General features: G+C 44.7%; 1 protein-coding gene across 1 annotated transcript in view; it reads right to left on the minus strand.

The window, feature by feature from the left end:
- Positions 1-13935, minus strand: part of NDUFS7 (NADH:ubiquinone oxidoreductase core subunit S7) — a 93625-nt gene that overhangs the window by 12187 nt on the left and 67503 nt on the right. The window contains exon 2 of the mRNA XM_069646794.1: positions 6532-6568. Coding sequence (XP_069502895.1) covers positions 6532-6568 — 37 coding nt within the window. The remainder of the gene's footprint in view (positions 1-6531; positions 6569-13935) is intronic.

Below are 13935 nucleotides of genomic sequence, written 5' to 3' on the forward strand. Positions count from 1 at the left end.
GTTCCAATAGTCAGAGGTTACTCTGTTGTAACTATCAAAAAGTTTCATTCTTTTGGAAGATTTGCGCGATCAAGCAATGGAAAGTGTTGTAAAACTTTCTAAAAGTCGGGGAGATAGGGGCCAGGTAAGTATCCCTATAACTCACAGACGAATCTCCAATTCTTCTTAGCCGATCTTCAGAAGAATGTCCAAGGTCACGTTTCCTGCTGTCAATTCCGATCCTTGATGCCCAGGGGTTGCAGGTCCAAGCACTTCTCCAGTTGTCGACTATTGCCGATGCAAGGTCTTCAGGTTGGAGGATGCAGACGAAGTCTATGGAGGGTCCCTCTTAGCACAGGACTGGATGCTGAAAGCTGTTTTGGACAACCGCCACCGAAGAACAGCAACACAGGGGGGAGGGGTCACGCTTGTCGCAGCCGGACTTTGCCTCCTATCTTGGGTCCCCTCCATGCTGGCACTACAAGAATTTGGCAGGATGGAGTCCAGTAGCACAAGCTGTCGATTCCCCCAAATAACCTGGCCTCAACACAGAACGGTTATGTCTGCAGAGTGGCAGCCCAAATTCAGAGCTGGCTAGCCACTGGGGGTTCTAGAAGCACTTCCGATGGCTCTTCTCTGCAGCCCAGGTGCCGACGTCGAGGGTGATTGTGCCCACCACATCAAGGGTAGAAGCTCCGTCATAGGACTTCTGGAGATTACTAGCGAGACAGTGCTCATACAGGACAGCAGCAGAAATAGGTTGCCAGGCCTTCTTCCAATGGGTCTACGGTCTCTTCAATTGTCTGGAAGCTGGACAGGATTCTGGAAGCTGGACAGGATACTAGTCTCCTTCAGGATAATCCAGGATCTCTCTTACATGGCTGAAGGACTCCTTATCTAAAGTCCGGTTAGTGCTCAGACTCAGCCCTCCATTGGCAAGATCTGCCCCACTCATGCATACCAACAGTGGTCCAATCTCGGATCACTGAGGGTCTCAAGCAAGCATGTACACCAGGCACATGTATGTGGATTGGGACCAGACAGTCCCAGCCCACTTCTTGGGAACACACACATGATCCTATGTTTCCCTGGGTGGTGCATGCAATTAAAAAGCTATTTCCTGACCTTGCAGGGCAGGAAGAAGGTCACAGAACAAGATGGCCAAAAAGAACAAACAAAATTCCTCATGGCACGGCCAAGTTTGGACACTAGCCACAATTAGTAGTCAAACGCCCTAGGGCAAAAGAAAAGTATTGCACAAAGAGCAAAAATAGCAGGGAATTGGCCGCCCCTCATATTTTAAGCACTGGCCAATATGCGCACACGCATTCTAGCACCTCCTTGAATTTCTTCCCATACCCGGACTCCGTTGCACTGAGGGCGTTCAACCTGCAGCGCGTTGTGACCATACTAAAGGTGAAAGGCACTATACAAAAATCACACACTACTACTATTACTAAGAAATTAAACTAGTGTTAGGATATATTTTGTTTTCCCTACATACTCCATTATGGAGCCCCATTCAGTTTTTTTTTAAATTTGTGATCCTGACCTGGTTTCCTGAAGGTAAGCAAACCCTTCAGCCTTGCCTCTTTTGCTTTTTTCTCACTTGGCATGGGGAAACCGATCAGTCCCCCAGACTATCGGAACTGAGAAATGCCGCCCCTCTGAGCCCAGAGTAGATCTGTAAAACATTGAACTCAACTTAACAGTAGAACATTACAAACACAAAGACAATTTCTCCAAATGATATGTTTAAGTGTTGTATAAAATATGAGAAATTGTTTACTCAACGATTAGATATTGGTCATGAAATATTACTTGACTCATGCAATATTTTGTTTTGGAACTAACTTGATGTTACACTCAGAATAATGTTTGGTTCTAAAATTTCAATTGCATCTATTTTAGACCTTTCCAATTTCCTTTTTCTATTAATGATTCTGGCTTCAGGCTTGTTTTGATTTATTACTGCCTATTCAACTTTTGTTCGTACTTAGAAATTGTTAGTATTGAATTTGTACAATTTTGACAGCTATTGAAATAAATTGTGTTATTTTTGCCACAAATAAGTTGTATGTCCAATATAGAGTGTGTGTACATCGTTACATTTAACAAATCGCCATGAGGGCGCAATAGTATGTGTCACTCAATAACACATTAAGATGTTTTCCCGTTGAGCAGAGAGCCAAACTAAGGACACTACAAGAGATGGCAAATAGTTGTATCCAACTAGAAGTGATCCTTTTCCAACCATTGCATATTGAGACAGTGCACAGTGAATTTGTTCACTGCTACAATCTGCACTTTTTTCCTGCAGGGGCATACTTGCTTGTTTATGTGTCCCCTCTGAGCCCCTGCACTTTAACATTGGACACAGCACCCCACAGTGCATTGGAATGGTGATGCTTTGGCGAGTTCCAGAGATGGGCATCCTTTGAAGGTGACGACAGGCTATCTTCCAGTTCAGGTTCCTTTTTTGCCAGGAAGCTGTAATTTCGGGAGGAATCCTGCTACGGATATGGTAGCAGTCTAGAAATTGGAAGGAACATCATGACTATTTCTCGAAGGTGCCCTCCAAATTTAATTCAATTGATAACAATATTTGCCCCATATGTGATCTTTTTTTCAACTGACTTCACAACGACTTCTGCAACGGTCAGAGCTTTATGGACCAATGTCTATGGGCCCACTGACAAAAGGATGACAGGCCTAGCCCTGGAAGGCAAACACTGTTCTTTCTGGAAAGGAGGCTTGACCTTCTCAGATGAACAGGATGTGCCACTAGGGAGTGCTATCAGAGACAGGCTTCAAAAGGAACCTACAATAGTTAAATGGGGAGATCACACAAGAAGGATGATGACTAGAGTCTCTTTGATGCAAGATAAACAGGGAGAGAAGGAGGATGGGAGGGGTGGGGGGGTGAGTAGGTTAACCATGAGAGAAGTTAAAAGCAAGAGAGGTGTTCCACCATCTTGGAATTACTTGGGCCACCCAAACTCCATGTACCCCCTTCCCCACCTCCTGCAGACAAAGCGTTCTGGGTCAGACATCAGAGGCAACGACTCTGGTCATAGAAGCCTGGATTAGCCCCTTACAGAATGGTTTAAATGGATCAATCGACCATGCTAACATTACTTTATATGGGGGGTCTGCCCGCCCCGACATGCTAAGTATTAGTTATACCTCCCTGCTATCGTCTTTTTTTTTATAAAACATTTTTTATTGATTTAACAACCATCATAAGAAACAAAACAAAGACACATACATCGATCTGTCTGTAAACATATGACTTAATCATGGCGATGATCGCAAAGATCCTTTATGTAAACATATCTGTATACGGCTCGAGTTCCAAATGGCTTCACACCTCCTTCCATTCCTTATATGTCAAGGGTTCCTAGGTCTCCTCTTCCTCCCATTTTCCCCATATTTTGCTGGATTTGGTGGGGCAGCCCCTTGCATTGTATATCCTGTGCTCTACCATCGCACATACGTCCATATTAACTGCCCATTTATCCAAGGCCGGAGATTCTGGGGCGCCCCATTTTTGTGCGATGTTCTGTTTTATCAGCACCAGTGCCGTGGATAGGAATATTCTCTCCCATTTGTTAGCAGCCTTTTCATTGGGTATACCCAGTAGGAGTGATCTCGGGTCTAACGGTATATTGCAGGCCAAGACCCTAGACAATTTATTGCAGCACATGTTCCAAAAGGTTGTGTATGAAAGTACCTACCCCTTCATTGCATCGAAGGCAGTTTGGACATGAGGTCAGTTTCCAACAATGCAACATATTCTGAGATAATAGAGACTGTGCAATATTTTCAATTGTACCAGGCAGAGTTTGGAAGAGATTGCGATCTCGCGAGGATGCATAAGCACCTGTATCCAGTCTTCTGGGTCTATGGCACCTACTCCCGCCTCCCATTTAGCTTTAAGATCATTCAACTCAGGGGTGGCAAAGGCTGACATAGCGTTATACAGGATAGAGGTGAATTTAGTAGGGATAAATGCCGGAGTATGTTGCGTTCTATGGGTGTACATTCAGGTATAGCGATATCTGCCAGGATGTGCTTCCTAAAGGCATGAGTCAGTTGTGTATAGTGGTATTGTTAATTGTTCGGGATTTGAAATTTTTGTTGTAGGGCATCAAACGAGGCGATCTGTCCATTTTAAGAATATCCCCTAGTTTTGTAATCCCCATCTCTTTCCATTTGGGCCATGATCCGATTTTCTTTAGTTCGGTCAAATTACCATTATGCCACAGGGGCTATACAGTGGTCAGTTTATTCCCCCATCCTTTAAAAGTGTGTGCTTGTTTCCAAACCACGGCGATATGTGATGCAGTCGTTTGTAAGGGGGGTTTATGAAGAGGTTGGTAAATCAGGTGAAGTGGATCTGCATCATGAATGCCCACGCCGCCATCTTCTTGATTCTGGATTTCTGTCTGCCTTTAGTTTCTCTTTGTCATTTGCATTGTCTTTTTTATGTGCGCACTGAGGGCCAGTTGCAGGTTACAAGAAATAAAATAAATACAAATAAATAGTTGAATCATCTTTGGACACCAGAAGGAGGATTTCACTAGAGTCTTAATGGAGTATCAGTCTGCCCAAACCACTCACCAACTGATGTGAAGGAACAAGACCCTCCTCTCACCCACCTCAGAGGACCGTTTTGGGGCAGGGGGTGCTTCTGAAACAAGACCAACTGCCTGCTGAGCCACTGGTAGCCAGGACTCTGCCTTCTGGAAGGGGTGGCTCTACGGGTGCTCTCAGGCAACCTTTCTGGCTGCGGAGAACAGAGGAAGGACTTGCATCATCCTTTGAGATCGTAGACTACTCCTAGAGCAACCCAGGGGCAAAGCGACAGCCCAGAGCTCTGCTTTCCACTTCAAAACATCTGTGAGGTACGCTGAAGGACATTACATGCCACTACCAACCTTCTTGGTGCAAAGAGCGGGTCCAGCTTGTTACACCGCACCGCTGTTGGGAACCAGTTAGCTTGCTCATCAACGAGATGCTGAATCGCCGTTTTAGAAGTTCCCAAACTCCTGGTTCGATATGATGAAGCCCAAAGAACAAGACTGAAAGGCTTCTGAGATGGTTCTGTCCCCATGGCCCGGTTTTAAGGGTCATAATGGCATTGAAGACCACATTCTTTACCTTTCTAAAAGACATAATTTAAGCTTTAACATGATTACAGTAATTATTGCCTGTAAACTTCTGTTTTGAGGTCCAGCATGGCCCTTTCATCCCAGAGTCTGCAAACAATGACATGGCCGTTTTATTAGTGTTTTTCTAAGTAGTTTGTTTGCACTGTTAGTTCGATAATGATGCCGTTTTTTAAATAAAACCACCGACAGAAAAGTTTCTTTATTTTGGTTTCACTTAACTATTTTTGTTTGGATGCTTCCTTGCTGACTTGCACCTCTCTTCAATAGACTCTTCTCGGCCCATGCTACTTTAAGGAGGCCGAAGGTGGTGTACCATTTCACCTTTCTCACCAAGATCACTGCTAGTTTTATAGTAGTGTAGGGCTGTGTAGGCCTTTATAAACCACTATTTACCCCTGCATTCCTACAGTAGTAATTTCATCACAATATGGCGCTGCCTGTATGGTGTAATAGGGCTCCTGTCTACTAAACACAGCTTCCTGAAAGGTAGTTCTCAAGTAGACATGATGCCTAGTAGTAGTACACACCTTTATGAGCAAGGCTGATTTTTAAGATTTTCAGAATTTTGTGAGACAAGGCAAGTTGATAGCAACTATTTTCTGACATATGCTACATATGCTCTGCAGGTAAACATGTAATTGCCAAACCTTCCACAGGAACTGGAAGTGTATACAGTCCATAGAGCAGTTCTGAGATGGGCAAAGAAAGCCACTTCCAAATGGAAAACGGATAAGGTAACAGCAGTCTGGACTAAACCCCAGGTTTACTCATTCCACGGCACCTATCACATAACAATCTGGCATTTAATGAAGAGCAAGTTCAGCAAAACCTGGGTAGGCACCCACAATGGTCTCATGGCTCACAAGGTAACAAGGCATGGGTCCCCATGCCTTGCCTGACTCACCAGGGACTCAGTCCGACTAGGGCCCAGGCACCAATTTGTGTAATGAATTATCCCGGAAGACTGCAGCCTCACTACAAATACCAATCTTCAGACAGCTTGGCGTGCATACAGATTAGCTGATTCAGAGACTGGGTAAAGATTACAAGCTCCAGGATTATGCACACTAGTCCTCATTCACAGAACATGCAGGTTACATTTCATGTTTCCTACACAGGGTAGTATACAATGTAAAACAGCAAAGAAGGAGTCATTCAGACATCAGCAAATATTTATAAAAGGTGCAGCCTACAAGCAGAGACACTAGGCCATATTACAACTCAAGTCGGGCGCAGAAATGCTCACTTCAAGGCCCCGCTTATTTTAATCCCAGAATACATCCATCTCCTCTTCCGCGCACTTACAATGCAAAAGTATACAATACCAAGCAAGATAAGGGCGGTCTTTCGCAGCAGGGCTGCTAAGTAGGATTCTTACCTGAAGGTCAAAGCACGAAGCCGGGCCAAGCAGGGCACTGGAAAGAAGAGGAGAACATTACAAGATGTATTATCTTCAGGACTGACCATCCATTCATCCCCCCTCCTACAACCCTCAAATCAAGATCAGTGCACAACAGGGGTACTTCTGAACTTCTAAATGTGCATCGCTGTGCACAACAGCAGCCACAAACAAAGAAGCTTGTAATATTTATATCCCACTTCGAGGAGGAAAAAACAAATCAAGGCTGCTTGCTTCCCACATTCTCTGCTTACTCCCAAACTACATCTATTGACTGCTATTCATAATCCTGACAGGAAAACTGGATAAAGCAGACATGAAAGTCACGATACCAAATTTACTCGTTACGGCTCAAAACAAATTTACAAAACTGCTAAAATGCATAAAGAGACATGGATGGGATGGGCCAATGCAAAGGTTTACAATGTGATCAATATTAAGAAAACATGCTTTTCTGTATCTCTAAATAATAGAGAATGAACGGTCTAAAATGGTAATTAATGCATTGATGTTGAACGTATTTAGCCTTTGTGCAAGATAACTAGGCTGCAGTGCAGTGCATTCCCTTCGCCTGCTACTGCAGATTGCTTTCCTCAACTGTATCTGCATGTGCCTCAACTTACAAACTGCAGGGTTCCAAACTGGCACGTGGCTTGGAGCTATTTAGCTCCTACACGTAGACTAGGAGAGCATGGTTAGCTTGACACCAAAAGTTAACCAAAGCTACTTTAGTACTATAAAAACAATTTTCAAAAAAGGTAGCAGGCGCCCCTCTCCAGAAAGAAAACGGCATGATAACCTGTTCTGTGTTTTTTTTCCCACTCGCAGCCATTGCTTTTTGCTCACTGTATCCTTCACAGATGGGAAATATCCATTTATCAGTCTTTGTCCAGCCCACATGGGCAGTCCAGCTATGGCAATTCCCTTCTAAACAGGAGTACCAACAGCAACCCCATACACTTGTTTCAGCCTTGTTGGGCCTCATCAGTGAGGTTGAGCTGTACCTCTCTGAGCACAGTGAGCACTGAGTCCACATCTGGGTTCCCCCGGTAACCGAGGGTGACCAACCAAGTTCCTTGCAAACATTTTTCAAAAAAGGTAGCAGGCGCCCCTCTCCAGAAAGAGCATAGCTACGATGTTAATACCACTACGATGGAGCGTGGAAAGTGCCTTTTAAATGCCTATACAAAAGTCCAAACTGTTGGCATTTCCAATGCTAGTTAGGTTTGTCAGGTTCATGGATCAGCATATCTGCAAGAAAGATCGTCTCATATTTGTATTGTGCCTTTCATTGCTTTATGTCATACTTCACTGTAGCAAAGGTTCACGTGAATTTATTCCAGCCCCCCCCCAAATATAACTCCCCCGTTCCGCTGTTCAGTATTTACTGCACACATCGTGCTTTGCATAGCTTTTTTTTTTAAAGCCTTACTTCGCCCAGTCCATGTATAGCACTATATGTTTGAAGAAGGGTCCAATTGTTTATTTTCTGCAGTTACAGTGAAACTGGCGAAGAAAAAAAATATAGTAAGTCAGCTTTTCCTTAAACTTGCATTGAAGTCTATCTGTGGCATCTCTAAAATCAATGAAGAGAATGCAAGCCAAGTAGGATTATGTACCAAGTATCAACTGAAAAGCGAAACCTCTAATGAAAGCATTGTGAGGAAAACTTTCCGTTTTAAATAACTACATTTCTTGCCGCATAGTGTCATACAGGCAGTACAAATAAAATACATGTTTTGCATACAATTGAAAAGCACAGATGGCTGATTTCCTCCCTTTCCATTTGGATTTTTTCTCTTTGGGTTTTCTTCCCCGCATTTCCCTCATGTCCTGTGGGTGATGCCACCGCTTAAACTACCAACCTTCCTCTGTACTGCCTGCATGGATCATTAGCGATGGTCAAGTGAACTGTTGCTAATTGCCCACTTCTGCATGGATTTTCTTTCCCTACCCGCCTCCAGACCTCTGTGCAGCTCCCACCCTGCCATTTCCTCTTTCTTGGGGGTGGTCCTCTACTGTGCATTCGCCTCCAACTATGTGCAGCTACACCACACTCTTCTGCTCTTAACCCTTCCTCCTTAGGGAACCTCTTGCAGAGCGTCCGGAAGCAATGCAAAGACGAAGACAAGGGGGACTCCTTTTTGGACCTGCCCTGAGGACCCCGGGAACTCTTCTCCAAAGACTTCAAGGCAGCCACAAACCATGCGTCTCTCCCCAGACCCCCTTTCTTCACAACCTACCCCTGCTCTCAAATGACACACAACTCTGTCACCATCATGGGCTCCCCATTACAGCAACCTCACCCACATTCTCCTCGAGCCAACACACAGCACCTCCTACTAACACAGAAGCGAATGATAAACGGCTGCATAGCAACTGCAGCAGCCATTGCAGACATCACTACTCACCCCCCTTTGCCCCCCCATACCTTGGACGCACTCTTCATCAACAAAACCTGGTTCGCTCCCTTCTCAACCAACATTGTATATGTCCTCAACCATCACTGCTACAGCATTCAATTCGGGGATAGGACAAAGACGACTGGAAGAAGACGCCCCCACATCCACCCATTTTCCTGGCCATTCACCAGACAAGAGGCAGCCACTATCAAATTCTTCAAAAGCACACTTCTGGCCCTTCCTCCTGCCGTTTACGGATATGGTCACCTTCTTCTTCATGTAAAGATCACCAAAACTTTATAAACTACTTTTGCGACAGTCACCACCATGTCCTTCACATGCCCGAATATCTTTCCTGGGGACTTCCATGTCCTCGGAAGCAAAGTCCCCAAAACTATGAAGGTCTTTCCCGGGTATTGCACGAAAATATTGTAAATAGAAAACTGAATGGATTTAAATGATCGGATTTCAGCTGTACCAAAATGATTAACAGCCAAAAATGCCAAACATTTTAATCATTTCGTTTCCATTGTAGCGAACAAGGGAAGCGGGGGGTGTCCCCCGCACTCATGTTCGTTATAATGGAATTTGCGGTGGCGACCCCGAATCCAAAACTAAGCTTTGAAGAAAAAAAAAATGAAAGGATCCTGCAGTGCCGGTTCCCATCCACGGATGTGAAGATAACTGGCGCTGCAGGGACTCGGCGGCACACAGAGAAGTGTGCCACCAAAAGGTAAATAAGGGGGTAGGGGTGGAGCGGGATACACAAAAGCTATTTAGCTATGGGGTTATTATTTTGAATACGAACATTTAGAATTCGACATTTTCGTCTTCGAAATGTTCATATTCGAAATAACGTACATCCCTTTCCCAGGGACTTCCATGTCCTAGGAAGCACAGTCACTAAGACTACGAAGGAAGCCTATCGGACACAAAACCTCACCCAGCACACATTTGACCCACAACACAACCAAACGGACATCATCACAGCCATATAAATCATCTGTTACAACTCACCTATTCGCCTTGCTTGGTTTGATCACTGTCATTTCCTTCACCAACAACCACATCACTCAAACCAACCACACAATCTAAGCCTATCAGACATTGTGCTCCTTCGAAAACTTTCCTGTAGAACCACTCATTGAAGACCTCACTAACCCCCTCATTTCCTACCTATCAGGACCCAGGTGCAAGAACTGCAACAACATAATAGAGCTCTCACACCCTGAAGATCAACATACACGACGCAAGGAAATAGCAAACCATCAGACAGGAACCACCAGTACCCTAGTAAACGTAATATAGGAGCAGGAACTTCACATCAGCTAAAGAGTAATTTGAAAAGAAGAAAAAAACATTGCAAGTCCAAACATTCATTTGGCCAAAACAGACAAAGAACTCTGGCGTGCCTGCAGACAACTCATAACCACAGCGAAAGCCAGATATTGCTAAAAGATCATTGTCAAAGCCAACAATGAAAGTAAAGGTCTCTTCAAGGCAGTACAGCAGAGCATCAACCCTCTCCAAGCCCGTTAACCCCTTATTCTGTCCTAAAATCCACCACCGTTAACAACATTTTCATTGACAAGGTCTGCAAGATCCACAAGAAATGCCAAAACGTCAACACCAATCACACCCACCACTAGTTTGGGTATCAGTTTGCTGAAGTGTTTATATTCCTGTGCGTGTGTTGAAGACTGCAGTAGTACCTCTGGTCTGGGGCAGACCTGACAAAAAAAATAAATACACACCCCAAAATAAACAGGTCCCCACAAGGCACAGTTACACAAATTGGCAAAGGTGTCTTCATTTGGAAGACATTACCATGTGGGTACTTGGGCTTAGGTCCCCACAGAGAAATCAAGTCCCCACAGCATGTGCATATTTTCATACCCAAGTCCCCACAAGGATAAGGATAGAGACACAGACATGCACACACGCGCGAAACATGGACCACCATCAAGAATCTGCTCATAAAGGATCGAACGCTCTATAACCCCACAAAGTTACCTCCTACTCGGATTCATCCTATGAGCCTCCATTCACAAGACACACCCCACAGAAGCACTTCACCCATACATGGCTATTGTCAATGCAATCCCAAGGGGGGTGGGGGGGAAGCAACCCTGGACCATGACCACCTCAGCAACAAATCACTCATCACACATCTTCCTTTACTTGGCAAGATCCTCAGCACTCAACTTCAAGCATGCAGACCCAAACCACCTTCTACATACCTACTAATCTGGCTTCAGACCCAGATACAGCACGGTGACTGTCAAGATTCAAGTAGAAAACTATGCTCTCTGCATCCTCGACGATTGCCACCTCTGCCTTCTGCATTTCTTGATCTCTCTGCATTCTTGGACACAGAATATCATGAAGCCCTCATTGGCACTACACAACCTCTGGGAATGTGGAGACTGTGCGCCAGTGGTTCACCTCATACAAATACCACCATCAATTTTTCCACATAGATACCTCTAGATCACCCCACACGTCACATCCGTGTAGTTCCAGAAGGATCCATTCTCTCACCCTTAATTTTTAACCTCTACATAAAGCCCCTGGGATCTTCCTTGTCATGCCACAACACCAATATGCAGAAGCTTCTCAACTCTACCTCAAAATGTCTTAATTCAAAAGACATTCACCAGCACAAGGCCTGATTCACCCAGTTAAAAACATGGACATCCAGCTCAGTTATACGAGTTGGTGCCTACATTTTACTAGTTTGCACTTTCCTTAACGCCTCTTCGCTCAATTTTCGTTTTTTAATATGGGTGTCCCTGCCACCCCCCCTTTTACCCACGCCATCACCCTCATACACTAATATTTATTATATATTTAAAAAAGTAGAGGAAAATGGCAACAAGGAAAAATGAATAAAGTGCAATCGAGTAAAACATAGGCGACAATAACACATGTTACGGTCCAGCACATCTCTCAACCCCAACAAAATGGAGCTACTCCTTGTGATGCTGGAAATGCCCAATTGAGGGACAGGGCTTACTAGTCCTTGTCCTACCACTTCTCTGTGCGTTTTCTCTAGGTTTTCTGCAACTGAGGTGCAGCATAGCCCACTAGCAGTGCAGCTCTTCATGTTTTCCTTTTGGTGAAAAACACTCATGAGATACCCTTGGCACCCATGGGCAGGGGTAGACACTTTTATCCCTTGTGTGTTGCCCACAGAGCAGGGTATGGGCTGGTGGCAGCTACATGCTGACTTGGCAGAGGCTCGTAGTGTCCTCCATTTTTGGGACACCCAGGCACTGCCATAGGAATCAATGGATTCCTGAAGGAAGACAAGATGGCCACTGTGGCCTCTTGGTTTCTATTGCCGTTTATCTTGTATCCCAAAGTCCTGGGAAGCCCCGACTCTGTCCCTTCCTCCTAACTTGCTGCTGGGTGGAAATACCATGCATGACTCTGAGGCTGCCTCCTGAAGACTGACTGCATTTTCTTCATGTACTCCAAAAGCTGCTGTGTTTTCAGAACGACTGATCCAGAGAGGACCTGTTTAGGTGACCTCTCCCAGAGCTACGAAGAACCAACGTGCAACCTGCTGCTCTTCATCCAAAGTACCCTGGAAGCCAGTCCTTTATGCTTGGCGTCTGGAGAAGTGGTCTTTGTGAGTCCTGAAGGAGTGCCCGGACATCTCGAGTCGAAGAAGTCCATTGGTGTCACCTATGGTCCAGAGGAGCGTTCCTGACCTCTGGAAGCACATTGCCGTCTACCGCCCAGAAGAGGGGGCAACCTGGCATAGTGCTGCTGGACACCCAGAGCTTTGAAAGATCCAAACTGCCAAAGAATACTTCAAGGGACATCTTTGCCATCACCACTGACCACTTTTTCCTGCCAGAGAAGGGCCAGGGTCGCTAAGTGCAGAGGAAGGTCCGCCAGTGGTTTTCCCGCCACCAGAATCCAACAAAGACGTCCCTAGGATCCAGCCTTGGTAAGGGTCCATGGTCCACTACAGTGATCGAGTCCAGGTCACCAGAAGCCGTCCAGAGGTTTGTGCTGCGGCACCGAAGAACCACAAGACAGTAAAACAGCGATATTCCGAAACTCGACACCAAATGTGACCTATGCACCAGACGCCACCTGATGTCATAGAAGGTCCCCAGGGGTCTTATTCTCGTCTGCCATACCTTTAAGGAGCCACACTGCAAGTTGCATCTTCCCAGCCCTTCTACAGTCAGAGAAATCATCGACCAACGGAGAGCACTGCGAAGAACAAAACTGCTGCACTTGAGAAAAACTTTGGTTCCATTTTTCTTCTTGGATTTAGCATCCCAGTGGCTCCATCCTCGAAGGGAAACAGAGTGAAACTAAAACTTTGCCACTTTGCCTGCCATGGCACCAAAGGTATCCTCTAGCCTCAGGAGAAATCCAGGGGTCCCAGATACGTCTTGGATCCCGTTCTCCTGTGGCCTCTCAGGTACTTTGGTGTTAGAACCTTTAAGAAGAAAGTAGAGGGTTATTGAAAATGTCTGGACTGGGCTGTAAAAGACAAGATAAGTTACTCCCCAACTTGTCCATTACAGGTTTCCCAGGTAGGGGTATCCTCACACAGAATTATTTATCTAGGCTAAAAAAAAGTATTCTGCAATGGTTCATAACTAACCTGACTTTTTTTTTTATTGATTTGGTTGAATTTAATCAACCTTTCAACAAAAAACAAAATAGAAATACAGCATTTGACATAATTTAGCATACATCGAACATCAAACATGTCACAATAAATAAAGAAATACAAAAAAAAAAGAAAACTTATTTACATTATTTACATTATTTATGACATGAATAAAACAAAGGAAGAAATAGAAGAAAAATTCACATACAACAATTAATTAAATGTTCCTTTCTGTTAATTTCCTCACCAGTCTTAAATTAGATACTTAACAGCTGCTATCTGGATTGCTAAGTTATTTGACCCCAACAGGACCGACCAGCATTCGACCTGTGTAATGTTTCC

The sequence above is a fragment of the Ambystoma mexicanum genome, chromosome 1p, assembly GCF_040938575.1.
Source record: "Ambystoma mexicanum isolate Mex_15411 chromosome 1p, UKY_AmexF1_1, whole genome shotgun sequence".
Lineage (NCBI taxonomy): Eukaryota > Metazoa > Chordata > Amphibia > Caudata > Ambystomatidae > Ambystoma > Ambystoma mexicanum.